At 37.0% G+C, this 23,833-nt stretch overlaps 1 protein-coding gene across 5 annotated transcripts; it reads left to right on the top strand.

Moving 5' to 3' along the window:
* The first annotated feature begins 458 nt into the window (after positions 1 to 458).
* On the top strand, positions 459 to 23,309 carry ppp1r16a (protein phosphatase 1, regulatory subunit 16A). Of its 5 annotated transcripts, none has more exons than XR_013795666.1 (12): positions 459 to 902; positions 10,614 to 11,094; positions 12,414 to 12,484; positions 13,200 to 13,345; positions 13,439 to 13,542; positions 15,265 to 15,389; positions 15,467 to 15,592; positions 16,736 to 16,811; positions 16,890 to 17,019; positions 17,370 to 17,532; positions 20,128 to 20,666; positions 22,356 to 23,309. XR_013795666.1 is itself a non-coding variant. In XM_079595431.1 (11 exons), the coding sequence occupies exons 2-11, from the start codon at positions 10,860 to 10,862 to the stop codon at positions 20,611 to 20,613; spliced, it is 1,662 nt and encodes a 553-aa protein (XP_079451557.1). In that variant the 5' UTR covers positions 522 to 902; positions 10,614 to 10,859; the 3' UTR covers positions 20,614 to 23,308. The 5 variants fall into 5 exon arrangements, 3 of the variants coding, with proteins under 3 accessions (XP_079451557.1, XP_079451558.1, XP_079451559.1); XR_013795667.1 differs by lacking the exon at positions 459 to 902 and adding an exon at positions 1,038 to 1,136; XM_079595431.1 differs by having other exon boundaries at positions 522 to 902; positions 20,128 to 23,308.
* Positions 23,310 to 23,833: the final 524 nt, after the last annotated feature.

The following is a 23,833-nucleotide window of genomic DNA, read 5'->3' as shown; positions in this document are numbered from 1 at the left end:
CAGACATTTGATGGCTTAATTGACTTCCATAAGAAAAATAATAATATGGAAAAATAAATAAATAGGCCTACTGTCAATGGTTACTGTCACACTCTTTACACTTTTCACTCTTTAAAATAGGCTATATTATTTTGTTCAACAAAAGAAAGAAACTCATAAAGGTCTGGAACACCTTGAGGTGTAGCCTATCACTTTTGTAAGTGATGACAAAAGTTTAATTTTGGGAGAAATGTCCCTTTAATAAACAAACAGGGGGCGCTTGACGGCTCCCAGAAGGCATTATTCCCAATGAGAGCCATTCACATCTCAGGACGTCTTTTTTCTTATTAGGAATATTTGTACACACAAAAAAAAAAATACATTTGTTAAAACACTGTGAATGCAAAGGATTGCTGTCCGACATAAATAAAATTCCGCCCAGCAATCTCTATAAAATGGTTAAACAAAAATCGCTATTTGATCATCACAACGAATCTGATTGGTTAAACTTGACCTGCGCTGAAAAAAGTAACAGGTATCACGGGATAACGCCGTCTATTGCAACATCGGAGAGCTGGACGAAGTTACACCTGAACAATAACACTGGCACAGAAATGTAATTAGAAATATACACCGTAGCGATAAAATAGAATAATTATTATTCAGACACCCGCCCATTTCTTAAAACCTTAAAGGTTTTTGCCAGCACATTCCCTTTCTGTGCAAACTCCCAGTGTGTGTGAGTGTGTTAGTGTAGCGCCGACTGTCGGGATGCGGTGAGCGAGTAGACTAGACGGACCGAAGGGCGCAACGGCTGTTATGGAGTGTCATTTTTTATTTTATTTACCCTAAAAGCTGACGAAAAGGACTTTTTGTGATCAGACGGACATGAATTTACCGATTGAGTTCAGCTGAAGCAACAGGTGAGACAAGCGTTGTGACATGATGACAAACAGGTGGTCAAATGACAGGTGTGTGTTCGTGTGTGTTCAGGTGCGTTCACAGGCCACTGACACTAACACACACATTCAAATGAACGCTAAAATGGCTTTATTACTGAATGACTGATTCAATACAACGATTTGTTCAAGTATTCTTGCATTGTTTTTATTTTCGTACGAGGGATGAAGTTGGAATGAACTCTGGTCTTCAGACAGGTTAGCATTATGCTAGTAAACAGGAAATAGAACATTTCAAGTAATGTTTTTTTTAACACGTTCCCTCATATTATCACGTTTTTGACATTGTACGATAGTGTTGCCATGTTTTTTTTTTTTTGTAACAGTGCCATTCTTGCCCCTTGAAGTAGCATGGTAATGTCAGTAGGCAATGAATGTATGGTAAGCCTTCATAACCTATCAAAGTACCATGCTTTTGGCATAACCCAGAATTAAATTGGCTTGTAGCTAATGGTTGGTTATAGGCTACTCATATTAATAGGTTTTCGATTAAATTCAAAAGCAGTTATTGCAAATTCACAACGGTTCACTTCGATTCGTAATGAAATTGGATAAGAATATAAATTATAATTCTTAAATAGGCTACTTCGTGTAATGTGTTTTAAGCAAGAAAAAGAAGGAAGGCAAATTACTGCCCCAACAATGAATGAATGATACATTCATAAATGAAACATTCTATGTGAATATTTGGAGTAGCCCATCTGTGCACTGTGCCAATCACATTTTTTCAGCTCAGCTTAACCAGAACAAATAGGCCTATACCCCATTTCACTAGAAAATTCCATGATTTTTTTTGGAAGGATTTATTTTATTTCAATGTTATTTTTGGCCTGGAATCTTCAATAGTAGAAATAGGTTTTCCGTGACAATGGGAACCCTGAGTCAGTAAACTAGATATATTATATAACAGCAGCACCATGAGTTGATTCATCAGTGTTTGTGTTGAAAGGATTTGTCAGTGTAAGGTTTATATTAGGTCTCTTACATGACAAGAAATCTAAAATGATATTGCCTTTACTCGTTTAGTAGACATTTTATACAGCAATGTATCATATTCAGCAATATGTGCTTGTCTTAGAGTTAGTGCCATAATACTGAAATTTTTGTTGTTCTATATACCTATTTTGATACCAAAAAGTGCTATTGAACAAATGCCTTAAATATTAATGTAAATTAATTAATTTAGTAAAAGAATGAAAAAAGACAAATGGATGGCAGTAATTGCACAAAGAAACAATTAAAAGCAATGGAACAAATAGTGGCCGCTAGAGCTGCATGATACTGGATAAATTGAGAATCACAATTATTTTTCTAAAATATTTAATTAATTTGAATAACTTATTTTTTTTCAAATCGGTTTTATATGAATGTTTCAGTGACTCACTCATAAAGACTTCACTTGTTTCATTACGGGATGAATCAATGTTTTTGAACTTATCTTTGAATGAATGATTCAATGACAAATACTTTGTTTAACAGTCACTTGTCGCCACCTACTGGTGTAACGTTTTAATTGATAGTCTTTATTTGAAGCGTCAGGTTACTTTCAAAAGGTGATTTACTCTATTTTGATTGCTACTGTAGTCATCAGTGTTTATATCCAAACTATAAACTTTCATCCCAACACTTTGGTGATAATTTGAATAACTGAAACAGAAATAATGATATGTGGTTTAAAAGACTGATTGGGAAGCTGTTAAATACCTATTTGAAACAACTGCTTTCTGGGTCAATGTTGTCTGTGATCGTACTTGTCAAAATAATGAATAGACAGTCGAATCGTTGTCATATGAGATCGTGTGGGTGATTAAATCGAGATCGCGATCTTTTAACGATTTATTGTGCAACTCTAGTGCCCGCCATCTTTCACTATCAGTATTCAGGCTAGCAGTGAGAAATTCTCCTTTCCTTGATGTTTTTTCAGACCCTTAAGATACAACTGACTTTGTTTGGTTGCATTAACATCTTTCCAAGCCCAAGACAAGCATTTTGAATAAGATTCAAGAGATTTTTGTCTGCTCACACGCAGCCACGCTGCATATAGGCAATACAATACTATATTGTAAAAGTTCCCAGAAATATATTGTCCAGTTCGTCCCAAATCAGCCCAGGGGTAAGTCTGGAAACCTTCTCTTCTAAGGCAGTTCTGATACTGTAACAGTTTTGAGTCATTATCTTGCTGTACAATGAACCCTTGAGCAGCTAGTCTTGGAAAGTGCCTTTGTACCTGGTTGCAAAAGAAACACCAGGTGCTGCTCCCTCTCTGATAGACAGTGAGTGGGAGATAATATACGCTTATGAGCGTGTTGAGATAGGGTGCAGTTCTAGTGGCAGTGTGATTGAAGACCAGACATGCTGTTGTGTTCTGGATCATCTACAGAGGCACCTTGAAGGCTGTCCAACAGAGCGTTACAGCAGGTCAGAGTTGAAATGAGAAGCACTTGAACACATTCAGCCAGGAACAGAGGTGGGACATAAAAAATGGATGTGCAAGATCAATGGGCCATCCTTACGCCCGTTTCACATAGGCTACTCGGTCTGCAGTGCATATTTCCCGTGCCCATGTTAACAGCGTTCTGTTATAAATACACTTGCAGTACATTCATCGGTTCAAATATGAGCTGTAAAGCTGTTTAAATCAGCATTTTTACAGTCAGAGTTGTTTTGGTTATGTTGTTATGCTGAGAGAGTTGAAAATTGAAAATATAAGTCCCATTCACTATTTTAAGTGCCTTACTATAACTCCGATTTTTGCTCTTTAAAAAAAAAAGAAATAAGTTTTTGTGGCAATCAACATGACAATATGTCACAGGTTCTGTCGATTGAGCTTGTACTGAACCCAGGATATTTCTTTAGCTGTTATATATGCTGTATGTGGGCGTTTTCATAATGCTGTTCTCGATAAAGTGACCGGCTGTGTTTGACATTGAATTCTTCAAAACATTTATGTACTATATTATGTATACTTCTTCCTGATGTTTTTAAAATTAATGTGTCAATGTGATCTAGTATGCAATGATAAATGTTTCAAACAATGTGCTGCATTGTCATTTGACTGACCTCAAATCGTTGGTATTGAGTCATCTCAAAATAGTATTTAATTCAGTTTTATGTTGGTATGTTTGTATTTTTAGCCGGCAGATCAAACTATTTAAAGAGATCAAGAGATCAAAAATCATGGATAACATAACGCTTTCGGTTGATTAGCAAAAAGAAGTAAAAGCAGTAAGAAAGTACAAAGAATTTTGAATATTTCTATAATCTAGAAATATTTGTTTAAATTACAAACGCTGTATAGGCTAGTGCACTTGTGATTGTCATTAAACGGTGACATTCCTGTATCACGCTATCACAGTGAGTGAGATCTGTAGGGTCAGATGGCAAGTGTCTGGCATTAAAGCATGTGACATGCTTTTCGTTTGGCTCTTGCTGTGAATGAGTCTTTATACTGCTGTGCTGATCCTGTCCAGAACATTTGGATTATAAGAGAACTTCTCACTCTCGCTGTTCCGCCTCTAAATCTGCTTAGTGCCTATGAATAATGAATCTCTTTTCTTGGCGGTTTACTCTTGTATTAAAACTGGGCTAAAAAGGAGCTGGCTTATCACGTGCATACTTACTGTGCTTTTTTCTTTTTTTTTACACTTGTCAACAATACAACCTCTGAAAACTTTTTAAATTAGGGCAACTACACCTGTAAAAATGCTTCTTCTAGAGGAGTAAGTCACCCGCTTGAAGTGAGTGAAATGTTTTTAGGGTGATAAAGACAAAGTAAAAGAAAAACATATTTCTGCAGTTATCAGAGATAACTTTTTATAGATGTTAAAAGGACATGTTGTTATAAGTTTTAGTTTTATAGCCTAGCCGACAAAAAATAATGGGAATATATGATATGACGTAGATTTAACAATTGTTTTGCTTCAAATTATGCATCTGTTGTAGTTTTGTCTGTTATCAGCACCAACTTTTACCATCTCAGATTCACACTTTACACGTACGCATCAAGTCATTATTAGTGCAGAAAAAGTCTTGCTGAATTCAAAGTTCAACATGTTTTTGATAATAATTGACCTATGAATGCCAAAGTATCTTGAACAAATGATCACAGAGCCTTTATGTTTGTAATTGTTATAGTCACCAAGCCTCTCCAGATCCGTTGAGTTGAGTGTTTAGATTGAATATCCAAGAATGGGTATCAACTGGGGACAGAATTTCATTGCATTTTCATTTTGACTCTGAATACATTCATGTGATACAGTATTACGATTACAGTACATGATTTTGATCACTTTTAATAACTTTAAGGTCTCTAAAAGACCTTTTTGCAAAAAATAAATAGGAAAATCCATAATGCCAAACGAATTTAAGACAAAAGAATTTGATTGATACTATAGTAGTTAATGAGGGAAAGTTGTTCAGGGTGTGTCTGTGTTTCTGGAAAATTGTGAGATCTGAAGTCATGCACAATTATCTTTTTTAGTGGAATCAGGCTTCCATGCCATGGCCATTTTTTGCATGCATAATATGATAGATAAAACCCTGTGGCCTTGTTTTAAATTGTATTTACATATGCCTTTGGGGCTAATTACCCCAAACAACCAAATTGGGTGTTGATTACCTTGTCTAGTTGCATGATTCAGATGGTTATATATAGTATATTTCTGTGACGTCAGTGAATGAATATTTGATCAACAATGCATGCAAATTTTCAATTTCCTTGGAAGAGCAGCCACACATTCAGAGACATTTTTAAATGTGTTATTGTTTTAGTGCTACCCACTGGCCATAAATTTGTTGTGTCCTCAGATTGAGACCTTACATAAATGTAATGCAAGGCAAGTTTATAGATGGCACAATTGGTAATCCAAAGTGCTTTACATAAAATAACAGATGCTTAAGAAACAAAACGAACAATAAAAATTAGGTCTTTTTTCTGGATTAAAATGTGGCTACTTGTTGAACCTTAAGTTGGTTCCAACTAAGTGTGGCATAATAGCTAAAAATGGACTCACTTTGTGTTTTAGTGAACCCTTGGTATTTCTAGCTGACTTGATCCTATACTGAGTGGTCTTAATGAGTATATCTGCAAAGGTCCTAGAGCATTGAGTTATTTTAATAGTACTTTTAACTGAAGATAGCAATGTGCTGAAACTTTGCTCCTGTTCGCTTGTTTTTGATTCACTTTCACTTTGCACTTTTTGCACAATGCAATCCATAAAATGAAAAGAGTAGAAAAGAGACTTCTGTAGTCTGTACTGAATCCAGTGTGCGGCCAGCCACCTTCTTGCTCGGTTTCCATATTCCCTTGGCTCTACGCACCTGAAGAAAAAATACATTCTTTGTCAATTTAGAGCGCAACAATTTCTTCAAGTTTTTATAATAGTACTTTCAAATAAATTCTAATTGAAACTGGAAGCCAGTGTAAAGACCTGAGGACTGGTGTGATTTGATGGTGTTCTGTTCAGAATCCGGGCGGCAGCGTTCAGTATAAGCTGGGCTATAGATGGGGTAATCGGGGCTATTATTGCTGTGGGCCCTCAGTTGAAATTGCAAAATATTAGATTTTGGATTTTGGCATTAACAAATGCATTACACGGTGCATGTGAGACAGAGTGAACGTGGGTTTATGCGGATGTATTTGGATCCAATAGCATGTGTTTTGCTATTGGCCCTCAACAAATATTTTTGACCGATCCGCTTTAAAATCATTCTCACTGTTTGGTGCTTATTGTTTTTTGCAAGCAGTGAGCAGTGGAAAGTTTGAAGAGAGTGTGCACAGTACCTGACAAATTATTCTATTAAAAATAAATTGTCCAACTTATTTTTAACAGAAATTTCTAAAAGACAGGCAAGTATATTTTCATTTTTCATAAAGGCGAGTAAAGCTAATGGTGTTTGTGATCTAAAGAGATCCCGAGAAGATGGAACTGCAACACTGGACCGTTCTACTAATATTTATCAGGACAGCGGGTGACACGAACAATGGGAGTAAGATCAGTCAGAAGTATGATAGAGATAATCAAGTCGTCTAGTGAAATTGTGTTCATATCGCTATATCGCAGAAAAACAAAATATACTTCACCGCCACAGTGGGACAGTTGTAACAGTTTCTGGCACATTCCTACCTCTAGGGCTCTAAGGCAAAATGGGAAATTAAATTAGCTTATTATTATAGCATATTCTTATATTCTATTATTGCATGAATTCTAAATATTTTAGTTCCCATCCTCATTCAGACACCTTGTGCATTCAAACTTAAACTACATACACATTCACACAAATGTTTCTCTCCTTTGCATTTAACCTCTGCTATAGCTTGTTTCCTTGCTTTCTAATAAACCTACCTGACTTAAGTCAAGAAAGTCGCAGTTTGATGTAAAACTGTTGAGGTATAAGACTGTGAAAATACGTAATTACAAAGACTACAAACCCAAAAGGCACACATGTGACGTCATACCTTTTCTCTCAAAGAATGAAGCTAACTTTACTGAAGCTAACATCTGTAATTTTTTCTATAGTCTTACGTTATAATCGTAACATTACGCTGTGATGCCTGAGTGTTTTGTACCAGACTGCACACACACGAGCAACGGTGACGTATAGTGCGAGACTAGAGATGTAGGCTAGTTCATTGAGCGATTTTCACATAAAACTAAATGTTACTCTTCTGTTTTATGACAAACTGCGACTTTCTTGACTTTCATCATTTTCTTTTAAATTGACAAACATCATATGTGTAATTCAGGGCACAATTCAAACGAGATCAAAATATTTGTTGTCTCTCGCCATTGACTACCATACAATATTTTTCCGAAATAAGGTCCCATGGTGGTCAACCGGAAGGGGAGGGACTTAGGCTCTCTATTGTTTACTACATTACCATGTCTGAATTTCAGCTCCAGAGGCTTCCTCAGGACGTATAGCTACACAGTGATGCAAACAGTAACAATCGGTTTTACCATATAATTTCTGCTTGTTGATATTGGAAATACTAGTCATTTACATTATATATTCTTTGCACATTTATCTTTTGCTATATATACAGTATATATATATTACAAAGGCTATGTTCAAATTACTGTCATGTTAATTAGTTTTAAATAATTAATTTATTTTATTTTATTGTAGACTATATCTGGAGCGGAAAACAAAAGAGCTCAGTTTGCATGCATTTGTTTTCTCTGTGTCACTCACGGCAGGCTCAGAGAAATGTCCACTCACAACACAAGCAAGGTGAGGGAGTGTTTCGACTCAACATTCTATTTTGTCTCGTCAAATTGGCATTTAACAATTAGACTTGCTTTTAGGCTTGTTATAATACTGGTTTTGAGGGAAAATAGCCTACTAATATGAATTATAACAATTTTAAGGGGAATCATTATGATAGAAACTTACTTTACAACAACTGATCCCATATAAATATCCTAACGAACAGAATCCTCTTAAATGTATAGTCGCCAGTACTATCAAGCTTTTCTTCTATTTGTATTTTGACCACCTGCCGTCTGTAAAGGTATTTTTCATACATGTATTTTCAAGATATTGATATACCTTTTAGTTTTAGATGTTCTGTTTATAATAGGCTATTGAGTTTGTACTTATTTGTCCTGCATTGATTCAGTGGATTTTAATAAATGTCTATGTGGTGTTTTAATATGCTTTAGACAAACCATGGGCAAAATCATAAGTCAACACCATTGCTGAGTATTTTCTCCTTAAAACAGCAGTGAACCAAAGACCGTCTCAAAAATGTGGTTGTTGAAATCGACGGCGTTTCTACACCACAAGCGAGCGGGCTTTAGTTTATTAAGTAGAAGCCACTCAAGCCAGGTTATCTCAGTTGATTTTTCTGTTGATATGAAACATCATGTACATGTAGCAATATAGCGGGTGAATTATGTATATCATGTATATCACAATGTTATGATAAACTATAAACTATATGCCTTTCTCCACTGACGGTTTGAGTTGTTAAAAGTGTTTCTGAGGATATTTCCTCATTTCCCTTATTTTTTGAAGGTAGCTGTCTGACTCTGAGATTATGAATGGGAAAATGGTTTGTGTAACATTAGCAACACATTATTAGCTTTAATAATTATTAGTTTGATAATGTAGGCTAGTCAAGCCAAAGGCTAATTGTATTAATTATCGTTACATGTCCGACGTTGTAAAGAGCGATACAATTGTAATTGTAAAAGTGCAGTGTTTACTACAGTAAAGTTGACAGTTGACACGAGTGTGACTGAGTGGAGGCAGGGCTAATTTGCATATTCATGGTTTGCGTGTAGCCTACTAAATGAAGCAAGGGTGTAGAGTTACATTTAAGCTATTTTAAGGCATGAATAATTTTTTTCACAGGAACAAACGTTCAAATGTATTATGTTGGTGATCAAAGATGAGTTTTAAGGGATACAATTATTGACTACATGGTAACTTTAAATATAAAGATAATTTCTGTAGGCTATGCTTAAAAGCATGTATTCTCAGTTCCTGGAAGGCCAGCAGAATTAAGGGTCAACCCTAATTAACCGCTCCTGATCCAGCTATCAAGACCTTTAGGCTTATTTAAAAACTACAGTTGGAGCTAAAGGTGCATTCACATCATGTCATAATTATTGCAATTACGCGTTTAACTTGTAAAAACAAAGTGTTCATGTCCTTTTAGAGCTTGTAATTGCAGCTTGTAACATGACTGCTGAACGCTGATTCATTTAGGCGTTGATAATAGTGCTATAGAAACGAATAATGCCCAGTCCGAGGATGTGAACAGCTCAGAATATAACATCACGTGTTGTCATCTTGAGACTACTGTAAGTACGACATGGCGTGAACGCAGTGTAAACTTTGCAGGGCTGTGGACAGGACAGTGGAGAGTAGCCCCTTTTTAGGGGGGCTTCAGCCCCTAAATTTCTACCAAGCCCCCCTAAAATATTTGTGATTAAATCTGTACATGAATTTACGATCACCTCAGCCCCCTTTAAAACACATAGGAAACGGCAGGCTTCAGCTCTTCCCCTTCTTTTTGTCAGCGTCATTCAGCATGAGCGTATTCTTTAATACGGGAGCAAGCCGGTTTCCCATCGACTGTAAGAAGGTTTTGCCAAGTTCACCCCTCATCACTCGTTTTCCTCCAGTGAATATTGAGAAGTTAACACCCATGAAGACATGCTTGGAGAGCAATTCTAAGCTAAAGCCTGTATATAGGAAATATTAAATATTGTTATTTGGGTTTAATAGGAGTTATTGTCCCTCATTTTTCATATTGAAGATGGCAAACCTAGGGATAGATGATGACAGAGATTAAGCCCATCTCCTGAAGAGTGCTTTCCCTTTAAGAACGCATGTTGGCTGAGCAGAGATGTGTTTTTGAATACAAATTTGTTAGGTTAAACTATTGAAAAACATGCACTTTATTAATTTTACTTATAAATGTGTAGTAAACTCTGTTTCAGACACACAAACTCTTGTATCATTCAGATTCTTTGGTTAATATCTCTTGAGATTTGTTCTCGGAGCTCCTTCCTAGTATTATGAGCGGTAAATATAATCTCATTCAAACTAGTTTTATCTATAGCACAGTTCAAAAAGAATATTTACCATCTTTCATTCTGTATTTTTGGTGTGTAAATTAACTTAAAATACAAGACATCAGAACTTTTCGCTCTTTCTTTGCAGAACTTGTCCTCTTGGTCCTCATAAGAAAAGCTATCAAGAATATGGTCCGTCTTTGGTTGTCATCTGCATCTCTTCATTATCCCATTGGATCTCGAGTTTGTATGCAGCTCTCATCAGGCACTTGGACATCAGAACTGCAGGTGTGAGGGAGTCGAATGTCTATGATAGGAGACAGCAGAAGGTCCAAGCAGTCTTCGTGGTGTCAGAAGGGACCGTGAAGACATTGAGAGTCTTGACTTAAAAGATATGGCAGAGCATGGAGAGCTGCTAGCAGAAATATCAACTATCGGCCGTCTTTCGGCCACTGAGCGCCTGAAGCAGGCGCAGAAGAGACGCGCGCAGCAGCTGAAAGGCTGGGATCAGATGGACAAGGACAGTCCCCGTGGTCATAAGGGAGATGGGGTGAAGAAAAGCAGAAGGGTGACCTTCAACACCAACGTGACGTTACTGGAGGCTTCAGCCAGGAATGACATAGAGGAGGGTAAGAGCAGAGTAGCAATACTGCAAATCTCTTTCCCTTATTACAGTGGCTGTAGAAAGTCTACACACCCCTGTTAAAACTGCAGGTTTTTAAGTGTAAAAAATAATCCTCTTCCTTGAAAAATCTTTTTTCTTTTGCTAGATCTTCTCTGTAATGTGATTAATAAAAGCAGTAACCGGTTTAAATGTAGTTTTTTAATGACCATTAAAAATGACCCTACTCTTCCTCTCTCACCCAATGAAACTCTTTCATCAGCTGTTAAATCAAGATGATATACTTTAACACAAGTTCAAAACATAAACATAAAATCCTACTATACTTCAACAGAAGTTGATTGGGATGCTATAAAGGCATTGTCCACGCTAATACATTTTCATTTGAAAACGCATCTTTTTCTCTCCATTTTGGCCTTCCGTCCACATTGAGACTGCGATTTTGTTCTGCGAAAACTGAGCTTTTTGAAAACTTTCTCGAGAGGATAAATTTGAAAATGCCATTTTTGCTTTGTAGTGTGGACTGTGAAAAGGGAGGCATTTGAAAATGATGATGCATGTTTAGTCATGTGATATCACAGATATGTTTATACCGGTATTGTGCCAGTTATGTGCTATTCACTTTCACACTGTTGCTAAAGATATGTTACTTTGTACAACCTTCAAAATTTACTCGCAATTGCTGTCCTGCAGCAAAAACATGAGAGCAGTTTAGACTAAACATATGAGTGTGACCTTGGACGCATCAGTGAATGGGGAGATATTTTGCTAAATAAAATGATTCAACAGAAGAATAGCATGAGAACTTTAGTACTAGGCCCTATGTCTTTTCTGTCTGTATCATCTCAGTGAGATTTTATAATGTTTTATGCATGCGTAGTAAGGTGAATTTAGCGTTTTCCGATGTTTCAGTGTGGATGAGAGACTTTTGGAAAACATTTGAAGATGCTAGTGTGGACGTAGAGTGTTTTGAAACTTAAAAGCCGTTTTAAAATTTATCCGGGTTAATGTAGACAACCAAAAATGTGAAAATTTTAGAATGTCAAAATAATTTCACACATTGGGCACATTTTTTTAATTATGTTTTCATGGTTTTCTAATAAGTATATTTACAATTTCGTTTATAAACCATATTTACAAATTTGTAAATGAGTCCAAACAACCCTCTTGAATTCCTTTTGTATGTAAAAAAAAATCTGAGGGTGAGTAAATTAACAAAATTTTAATTTGTTTGTTGGATGAACTTTCCCTTTTATATCATCATTTGTTCAAAATGTTTAGAGTTTGTAGGCTTGGTGACTTTAGAGCATTTGTGTCTGTTGGCAGTACGAGAGTTGCTGAATAATGGAGTCAGTCCAGACCTGTACAATGAGGATGGGCTCACTGCGCTACATCAGGTACACACTCATCGACACAAACAACACACATATACATACCGCTAATCTGTGTGTATGTGACCATCAAGGTATTTCTGTGACTCTGTGATCATTTAAATTTAGGAGCACAAGCTAAAATTTTGAAGTCAGAAATGAAATTTGGTGTACAGTAAGTCATGACAAAAAGAGTTTACCTTCCCAGAAGTAATATTTTTAGTTAATTTGACAGGCTGCAGTGTGTTTTATCTTCTTTTCAATATAATTTTCACACAGTGAAGTATCTGCATTCAAACTGATGCAGTAATACTGCTATTATATTATTAATTAAATTATATTTAAATAAAAAAATATACACACTTAAAGGATTAGTTCAACCAAAAAGGAAGGATACGTGTACATTTCGTTCATTGGCGTGTCTGTGTGAAAAAATGGAGGAACTGCGCAAATGTCATGTACTGTGCAAAGAAAGAGATTGCAGTTTTGCAGTTATTTGTGAGTTTTTGTCAAAACAAAAGTCTTGGCGCCATCAAAATTAAAGTCTGCTTCGGACACTTAATGACCAAACAGAAAATCATTGTTTGAAAAATGGCAAATATCTGCCGATATATCAGCCTTGGCAACCACTACACAAATCAGCGAGTTGGTTGTTGGATGACTTAGCCGACTGTCTTGGCACATCCCTACTATTGAATCATGTTTTCTACAGCCAAGAATTCAGATAACTGTTTCTCCGCAGAGCTGCATAGATGATTTTTTGGATGTAGCTCGCTGTCTTCTGGACGCGGGCGCAAACGTGAATGCGTGTGACAGTGAGATGTGGACCCCTTTACATGCAGCGGCCACCTGCGGCCACACTGACCTCGTCCAGATGCTGATAGAAGCGTAAGTCTCAGTTTATGTTATGCGTTTTGTCATACACCATTTTTATTCTTTTATACTATACATTATACAGACTGTCTGAGTTGATGTGTTTAGGGGTGCAGATCTGTTGGCGGTGAATGCAGATGGAAACATGCCGTATGATCTGTGTGAGGACGAGGCTACGCTAGAGCTCATAGAGATGATCATGGCAGAACAGGGTGAGGGTTGCATATAATTGACCTAATATTGAGCTAAATCAAACCTCTTATGTGCAGTGTTGATGAACATTACCTTTAAAAGATAAAAGCTCATAAACTAGTTATGTTTTATACTGTTACTTGGACAGGAATGGATTTAGAGTTGTCAAAAATTACTGAATTTCGGTACCAGGTCTGTTCTGAAATAAAAAAATGTGACGATACCAGCATTTCCCTCTAGCATTGTGAGCGCTGTTGAACGGATTATCTGATTGGCCATTGTGCTGACATGCTCCACATATATGGCCAGTGAGGCCAGCAGGGGGCGCTCACCCTGTGGTCGGTGTGGGTCCTAACGCCCCAGTTTAGTGACGGGGACACTATACTGTCAAAGAGCACTGTCCTTCGGATGAGACTTAATACCGAGGTCCTGACTCTCTGTGGTCATCAAAAATCCCATGGCACTTCTCATAAAGAGTAGGGGTGTAAAGCCCAATGTACACTTCTGCATCGAACTCACGCCGTAGCTACGTCGTAGGCTGTGTAGCGTGCGTACCCTTCGGCGTACCCTGATGTGCACCTCTCCAAAAGTGTAACAATGCGTCAATTCTACGTGGCCGCAAGCGCTGTGATTGGTCTGCTAGAACCCCTTCCTCGGGTTTCACATGCTCCCTATGCGTCAACGCGGACAATGACGTAGAAGTATAAATGACAACCAACGCGCAGTCTATACCGTAGAGGCTCCGGCGTAGGTCCGATGCAGAAGTATAAATCAGCCTTAACCCTGGTGCCCTGGTCACATTCCCTCTAATGGCCCTTGCCAATCATGGCCTCCTAATAATCCCCATCCATTGAATTGGCTCTAACATCTCTATCACAAGGTGAGCGCACTGACGCCGTTGTACTGTGGCTGCCGTCGCATCATCCAAGTGGATGCTGCACACTGGTGGTGGTTGAGGAGAGACCCCGACATGATTGTAAAGCGCTTTGTTGTACAGTAGTACATATGAAAAGCGCTATATAAATCCCTGATTCATTCATATATGTTGGTAATTGGCTACAATGATATATTAGGGATATCTGATAGACGCCTGCTTTAAAACGCTCCTGTGTGTATCTGTGTAAGCGCTCAATGAAGAGCATCAAAGATGCCATTGTTGATCATTGTAGCCAATCACAGACATACAGTATGTTGAGCACGTCAACACAATGGCCAATCAGAGGCGTTTAAGAATCCGTTCAACAGCAATCAAAATGCTAGAGGAAAATGTTGGTATCGTTACATTTTTAAAATTTCAGTACCGACTTGGATACTTTTGAAATGCGCTAGAGGCTTTTGTGTTACATTTGCTTTTAAAGAACATGTGAGTACAGCAGGCAGTTTCTCTGAAGCAGGGGTTCTCAAAATGTTTCATGCTGTTACACTCTCTAAACCTATTTGGTGAAATACGAGAAAAAAAAAACTGCGTTTGTTTTCTTTGAATAAACTTTTTGAGTTTCTTTTCATAATATTCAACCCTCTACGCCCACGTTGGCAATAGAATGCCTAGTACATTTTTTTGCTTACTCTCCAAACCCTGTATATGTTTCTTGGAGTGTGTTGCAGCCATCAAAACCAATGGCTGTAACTTTTTAGTAGCATTTTAAACTGGTTTTGTAGATTAGTTATTGCAGTCCAACACATTTAAACAGTGATTTCCTAAACATCTCTCATGAGTATATTATCCATATGTGTGTAATTAGGGATTACTCAGGAGAGAATTGACGAATGTCGCGGAGCCAAGGAGAAAGCGATGCTGTCTGACCTCCGAGAGATGGTGGCGAGCGGGGCTGATCTGAATGTGAAGGACGAGCAGGGGGCCGCTCTGGTGAGAGACCGCAGTACATACAGAAATGATGATCATTTATAATGTTATAAAAACTAAAGCTCCAGTTCACTGTTTAGCTGCATATAGCTGCTGCTAATGGATACTTGTCAGTGGGGGAGCTGTTGCTGGAGCACAGGATGTCTCCTGACGACCGGGACGCTGACGGGTGGACGCCGCTCCATGCTGCCGCCTGCTGGGGACAGGTGAATACTGACACTCATGAGGGTTTAAAGTCTGCAGCCTGTATACAAATCTAAATGTACCCCATTTATTTTCTTAATGCATGTTACTGGTCTTATTGTAGTTTTTAAATATATTTTTTTGTAAAGACTGAGTTTTATAAATATTGAGTTTTCATGCCGACTTAAATGATCTAAAATACACCATCACAAAGCTAAGTTTCATAGGGAGTAGTAAAGAGTTTGTGTGTTAACAGACACAGTTTAACTGTAATGTCAGAGAAATGACACAGTTATAACATCACATCTGAAATGTAAGAGAGGTATAAAATAAAATAAAAAGGCCACTGGGAAGTCATGCTTGCGGAAGGTGGTTTGGGTCGATCAGCATGTTCTCTGACTGTCATTATCGGACTAGAGCTTGAACTGATATGGCAAAACTGATGGCATAGTTAGTGTAGTTTGAAACATAGTTTGAAACATCACTTCCGCTTAAGTTCTCCCTTCAGAGCGCTCTCCAAAGCCATGCCTCCTTCAAAACACTACAGCGCCTGTAAAGCGTTACGAGACGAGAGACTGCATTAAATTACGTAATGTCTCAAAGCACATAACATTACAATAATAATGATCGTAAACCACTTACAGAGCTCTGGTTGTACCACCTGACTGCTGTAGATTAATTTGGTCATTGATAGTGTTGACATAGAAACGCATAGAACGTCACACTGTAAAAGCTGCTGTTTGTGGCGCTCAGTCTGCATAGCCTTACTGAACATCATCGCTGATGATGTTTTTTGGTCCTGTGACTTCCACAGAAGATATATGTACATGTTTTAGCATTTCGACCACTTCTATTATTGATTGCTATCAGGATGTGAAGAGCGTTTCAACCAGTATAAAAAAAATTGTCTGCCTTTAACTGGCAATAGCAACTAACCAATAATAGTACATGACTGAGAAATTATGGAAAGGCCTCTTGGCCTTTTAAATTTTTTTTTAAATGTCCTGCCCCACCTTCTGTTTAGTAGGTTATAAATGGTAAACTTAGTAATTTCAAACATGTAATGGACCTTTAAATCATAAAGCTGTTAGTTGGAATGATTATATTGACTTTAATGGCAAAATATATGTTTATTCTTCCATGATTGTGTCTTTCTGCTCTTATAGATCCAGATGGTGGAGTTGCTGGTGGCTAATGGTGCGAGTTTAAACGCCAAGTCTGAGCTGGACGAGACACCTCTGGGTATATGACACATCCCACATGTTTGATCAGGAGTGAGTTGGCAGGAGGCTTCACGATACTACTTGTGTTGTTTTGCAGATGTGTGCACTGATGAGGAGGTCCGGGCCAAAATGATGGATTTGAAACACAAGCACGATGCCATCATGAAGGGTCAGGACAAACACAAGAACACATTGCAGAGACGAGTGTCCAGCACGGGCAGCAGAGGGTGAGTACTAACATTAAAACCTTTAGTTTACGCCACAGCCCGGCAAAGCTGCAGCTTGCGACAGTGACAGTTGTTTTAAAAATCGAATTGATTCCCCATTTACATTTAAGAAGAAACTGTTACTACAGCATAAAAATTATCATTTGCACCAGAGCATACATAAAAACCAAAAAGATGTATTTTTTTGCATCGTTCAGTTGTTCTATCGTTTACACTGGAATGCTGTAGTTGGCATTTTTCATGATTAGATAAGTGTGTTATGCCAATTGTGATCTTAATATACAATTAATAACGATAATGTAAAGAACCCCTCTGAAACTGTGTGTGTGAGCTCTTCTTTGTGTTTACAGGAAAGTAGTGAGGCGCAGCAGTGTGAATGAGCGCAGCAGTCTGTACCGCAGAGAGCATCAGAAGGAAGCCATGGTGTGGAAAGAGAGAGGAAGACAGACAGATGCCCAGGATGATGATGAAGACCGACAGACGGATGCAGAACTGAACCTGCACGCTGCACTGGTGAGAAATTCAGTGTTTAAAACCTTCTGAAATATGAAACATGACAGTTTGGAACACGCTAAGCTTCCAGTGATGAAGATCCTGAAGAGATTATCCTTTTTGGGTATTACAGGGTGTCCGCGGAGTCATAAAAAGTCATAAGATGTCTTAAATTTAATAATAAGAATTTTAGGCCATAAAAAGTCATAAAAACGTCCAGATTTTCTGTACAAGGTCATGAATTACATTTAGCCACGTCTTAAATTGATATGCTCGTTCATTCATTGGTTCTAGCATTGCCTTTCCCCCCCGAAAATGCACTGGCGACATAATGTTTAATGCGGCAAAAGCAGAAAGAAAAAACTAATTTGAACCGCGCGCCACACGGACCATATATCCGCTCGGCTCAAAGTCCAAACAGCAGCGCAGCGCGAGCTCACTTGAGCTGATGCTTTTACTATGATCGGGCTCGGTCACGAGATCCAGTGAGAAGCGCTAGAATTCAGCGAAGAACACACGTCTCAGTGATTTAAACCAGTTTAAAGGCAGATGAAGCGGCGCTGACGAACAGGAGAAGCACTGTGCGCTGCAATACAGTCTGAAGCTTTTCCGTCGACACATTCCCATAATTTACCATGGATTTACTATAACGTTAGCCTATTAATATTAACTGCACCATGTGGGATATACATATTGAATTGTATTATATTATTATTGTAGACAATGTATTTAAGGACTAATGGAATATAATTACAGTATTTAATAATGTATTTGCTACTGTTTTTCATACATTTCATGAAGATATCAAAGTCAACACAAACCTGTTTCATGACTTGACCCCCATTAGCACATGCAGAAGCTAAGAAATTAGTTTTCCAATAAAGATATTTAATTTGTTAAGGACCTAATGTCAAATGTTTGAATGTTCTACCTTAGATTTGTGAAATGTTCCCCTGTTTGGCAAGTGTTTGTCATATGTTCTGACAATAAAGAGTAGTTTAAAACCACAACTAACGCTCTACAACTTACACTTAGGAGCAAAAATATGCCTTTAAACTTGAAAGAAATAAAGATTTGACATTTATCGTGATAATTATCTATATCAACTAATAGCCTATAAAAGTTATTTTTCGTAATTTGTGTAGGTCATAAATTTAAATCATAATGGTCATAAAAAGGTCTTAAAAAGTCTTAAATTTGACTGACTAAACCCTGCAGAAACCCTGTATTATTATTTTAAGTCTTATTACTATTAAGACAAAATAGGTTTATTTTTATTTTTTTTATTTTTTTTAATACAGCTGAAAAGAAAGGAAGATGTTGCATTTTGACCAGATTTCAAAATGTTATAGATCTGTTTGTCGTCTGCATAAAAATGTTGATTGGGGCCAAGTGATCAAGAGGAAATTCATGACAAACGAAAAGAGCTTCTTCAAAATATTACAGAGGGGTACTTCTGTACATATAGATATAGATATAGATGTTTTAAATATGTATCTCTTAATTCCCCTTTAGTCTTTCCCACTTTCTAATAATAATAAAATGTATTATGTTTATTCTAATAACTCCTACACCTTCTATGGACCGTTTTCACAGTTGTCAACTTTCCAAATCTAGTAAAGTTTTATATATATATATATATATATTTTTTAATGTTGACATCTTTCTCTCTTATGACCAACGTAATACAATTTTAAATTGTAATAATATTTCACAATATTACTTTTGCTTCACTTGCATCGATTCTTTGCAATCCGCACGGTTCGATTACGATTCAGAGGGTAATGATTTGATACAATTGATACAAACGGATCTAATATATTGTTTTATATTATAATGTTTTCCCCCCAATTGGTTACGTTCACTTTAGACATTTACATTTAATCATTTAGCAGACGCTTTTATCCAAAGCGACTTACAAATATGGAAAGCAATAGAAGCAATTAAACTAACAATAGGACAGTAATATGCTAGTGCTGTGACCCTTCTCACTTTAGTCTAACGCAGTATACGTAATTTAAAATTTTTATAAATAGATATAGATTTGAAGAGAAAAGAAAAGAAAGTGTTAGTATTAATGGATCAAGTGTTGTTGAAAAATTTGCATCTTCAGCCGTTTCTTGACAATGTCTACGGACTCCGCAGCTCGGGTTGAGTTAGGCAGGTCATTCCACCAGCAGGGAACAGTCCAGGTGAAAGTGACTTTCCTTGAAAGTGATTTTGTGCCTCTTTGAGATGGCACCACGAGTTTCTGGATGGAAATCTGCCACATTTCATTAACTTCAATTGCTAGAAGATGCTATAATAACAAATAACAAAAAACTATGTGAACCGTGTTTCAATTCACCAGCAATATACAACTATATACCATATACATACTATATACTATATAGTCAGAAGCATCTGTTCTTTCAAATTAGTCAGTTCTGATAATATTTTCCACGGTTTCCAACTGCTTTGGCTATGACTGCTTATGGCTATTTTGAATTTAACGATTGTGTAAATCGCGAACTGATCTTGTGTTTGAGAGCCTCTATTGAGCTCAGTGATGTGTTTGTGTGTTACATATAGATTTGACCATCCTTGGTGAATTTTCTTTTCCCTCCTTCACTTTAGGTGTCCGGCACTAATGCCACCCCTGTTCCTCCATTAGAGGTCGTCGAGGTGGAAAACGGAGCTCAGGTTTTGGGGAACGGCAGCACAGCGTCCTTTTCTTCCTCACTTCCTGGAGAACTCCAGGGCGGGGGCCGCAGGGATCGCAGCGCCTCCTATCAGCTCACTCCGGATTCGGATGCTACCGGCGGGGACAGCATGAGCAGAGAGAGATCTCACCACACGCTCGCAGATCTCAAGCGGCAGAGAGCTGCAGCTAAACTACAGAAACACCCAGCACCTCCTTTACCCCTCTCTGCAGGCCCTCAGGAGGAGCTCGTCCCTGAAGGACCCCAAGGGCCACTAGAACCCCCTGAATCGGTACAGCAGGATGCGTCCCCCAATGCAGTGTACTTTACCCAAGCTAGTGGAGATCCACCTCTACTGAAGCTGAGAGCACCAGAAGAGGACACGACTAACACAAAAGAGCCGTGCTGTGGACTCATGTAGAAGGAGCAAATGAACACGTTTGGCTTTCCAATGATCGCGCAGTTCTTATGCAGGTACGTGGAACTGAGTTTTTATGTCCAAGTCAAGCTTTCTCTCATGGACTGAGTGAACTCACATTTTCAACACTAATATAAATAGCACCTACTGTAGGAATAATGACAGACTACACAGCTTCTTGATTGAATAACACAAGAAAAAAAGAGCCCACGGTTTCAAAACTTATATTATTTGCAGTATTTCACTATTATGCTAATCATTTTATTTAGTTGTTTTGGTCATTAAAGTTTCAAAGTATTGGCTCTGTTCAATACAGAAAAAAACAGACAGCACTTTACTTGACCAAACTTTCACCAATCTTCATAACTAATGGATATATGTAGTAGTATATTGGTAACAAATAAGCTCATTTGAATTGCACTGATCAAAGTAAAATCGCATTTCATTAACAGTTCTTTCTATTTTAAGGGCTGCAATCTAACAACTAGCTTGCACTTCAACACCTGGTCGCACCATTTCATTCTGCTTTACTGCTCTCAAAAAACCCTCGTATCCCAGCCTCCGTCTAGATTGATGTTTATTGCCTTTGAGACTGAAGTTCTTAAGCTAATTTTATATTAATGTAAAAAAAAAAATACACACACAAAAAAAATCAATTTATGAAGTTAAGACTTTTTGGTCTGAATACCTTCCAGCCATTTCATTTTCCATGTAAAAAAGCCCCCAAAAAGAACAGTTTAAAAATGGAAAATTATAATTCGGCCTGATTTTGAGTTTTTTGTTTGTTCATCAGTAAATGCTTGAGTTTACAGCTTGAATATTTGATGCACACTTGTAGACTGCACTGAAACACCGCTTTCTTCTGGTCACCCGCTCCATCTTGCTTTACAATAATCATTTTAACAAACTTAAAAATGGTTGTAAACAGACTACCTGAATCGTGTCTACAACTTGGATCTGGCGCTTTCATGTTTTTTGTCTCGTGTTCAAGGGGTATAAAAACACTGGCAGAATAACAATCAAAACCATTATGATTCTTCTGTGTTATATTTAACACATGCCTGAAAATAACCAAGCACAACCATGAAAAGCTCCCAAAATGGCAGGAAGCTCTCATTCTGTATTTTTCCATGTCATAAACCTGTATATTCCCATGTGAACTTATGACCCATGTGAATTTATATTTTTAACCCTAAACATGACCATTGTTACCCAAGACATTTATATTTAAAATTATTGTTGCGACTACTATTCCAGATAATACAACACACCAGATAAATTTAACATTTACACATATAGGCTATATATATATAATTTTTTTATTTTATAGTTTCTATGATTTTGAATAAAGTAAGAATTTTGTATAAGGAAAATGAGCGTATCTGAATATTCTATTCATCAGTGTTTTAAACCAGAAATGAAATATAAATCATCTTTATGGTGTAAGTGACTGGTTTAAGTTGTTTAGTTAGTTTTTATTTTTCTTAACAGTGCAGGTTTAATTAGTTTGTGCTCAATGTTCAGTGAGATTTGAATATTGAATATTTGAGATTAGAATGAGTGAAAAACACTAAGTTTGTTATGAATGGCAGAAATGGATGGATGATTTTCAAAATATCTTTACCTTTTGCACTTTGAGGCTTAAGACTGTATTTCACAAGAACTAGTTCTATAGCACTGCTTTATTTACAAGCAGATTTAACATCTAATAGATTTGTGTAAACGACAGCCATTCTTTTCTTCAGGAACACTCCTGCAAAGTCTTGCACCTTTTTGCACTGTTGACCTGTTCTGATCACATCAAGTGCTCTTGTTCTTTGCTATGATGCCTTAAAATGTAAAGCATATGTGTCAGTGTCCTTAATGCAACTACAGAAGAGTTTTGTTTTACGCAGTTTGGCTTTCCAATGTGTTTTAATAAAGAATAATGCACCAATTTAACATAATTTACTCTCTTACATGCATATGCATTACTTGTAAATCTCTGTTTTTCAAATTATGAACTGTAAAAATGGTTTCATGGATTTAATTGATTTTTGATTTATTTGTATTTAATGAACTTTGAACCGTTTGTGTGATATGTTTTAGATGTGTTAGGATATAGAGACTCAATGAAGAGCAGATGCTTAATGACATCATTGAGAGATTACATGAACTCCATGAATGTCAAACATTTCACATTTATCAAGTATCTAGAAGCTTATCATGATAATTGGGGGAATTACCTGAGCTTTATATTCTACAAAAATGTATACAATTTATATCCTAGAATGTGACGTTAGCGTGTCACTAACTGGGTAACAAGTAACTGTAGGTCTCTGAGGTGCAATGATCAATTTGGATGCAGAAGTTTGTATTTAAACTGATAAACACTTTTTCAGGGATATTTTATTTTGGCAATTTTTGATATATTTGAAATTGAAATCTCTCTGGACTACGTAATCTGAACTCTACCACGAAACACGTGCAAACATTTCATCTTGACATGCAGTGTTTACTACTGGACAGCACTTTTCACATTGTGAAATGCCTTAAATGTAAATGTCATAAAATTCTGTCATAAAGTTTTTTGGACATCCGTTTTATACATGTTCCTTTTCTATGTCATCTACTTGCTCTGTTAAATTTAACACTGGTGTCTGTAAATATATTCAGAGACAGAAAAGTTTGAATAAATTATACATGCATATTGAAAGTTCACCGTTCTTGAGAATTGTTTCATCTGTGTCTTGAACTGGATAACAGTTTGTTAGGAAAGTATTACTGAATTTCTTGCCATTTTCTGGAAGTCATGCCCATATAAACCCTAGAGTAGTAGAATATAAGTAGTAGCAGTAGAATATGAAAACTGAGAGATACCAACAACCACCATAGTCAAATGTCAAATCAAAAGTCCAACAAATTGAAATAACCAGTTAAACATGAAAGCCCCGTGGCGAACAGACTGAGGCGAAATATAATACAAATTAACTATTTATCAAGCTTAGCTTGATGCATTTTAGATTATTTCTACTAAAGCACTTTTTCGTTAATGACATGATCACCAATCACAACCTAAATGTGCTCTGTTCAACAAAGCTGGCTAACCAGACGATTGCATTCATTTAGATGTCTCTACACCCCAAAGAAAGGTCTAGTTTTCAAGTATAGTTCTTTTGAATTGATGGTGCTTTATATAACATTGACTAGTGTAAATGATACATGCATTTTTGCGTTTGTACTG

Source organism: Phoxinus phoxinus (assembly GCF_949152265.1).
Source record: "Phoxinus phoxinus genome assembly, chromosome: 21".
NCBI lineage: Eukaryota > Metazoa > Chordata > Actinopteri > Cypriniformes > Leuciscidae > Phoxinus > Phoxinus phoxinus.
Note: the sequence above shows the minus strand (reverse complement) of the source record. Positions and strands in the feature narration are given on the sequence as shown.

Coding starts and splice junctions, on each gene's coding strand:
- ppp1r16a (XM_079595431.1), top strand. CDS start 10,860: ATGGCAGAGCATGGAGAGCTGCTAGCAGAAATATCAACTATCGGCCGT. Junction 13,346..13,438: donor GTCCAGATGCTGATAGAAGC/GTAAGTCTCAGT, acceptor TGATGTGTTTAG/GGGTGCAGATCTGTTGGCGG. Junction 15,390..15,466: donor ACGAGCAGGGGGCCGCTCTG/GTGAGAGACCGC, acceptor TTCACTGTTTAG/CTGCATATAGCTGCTGCTAA.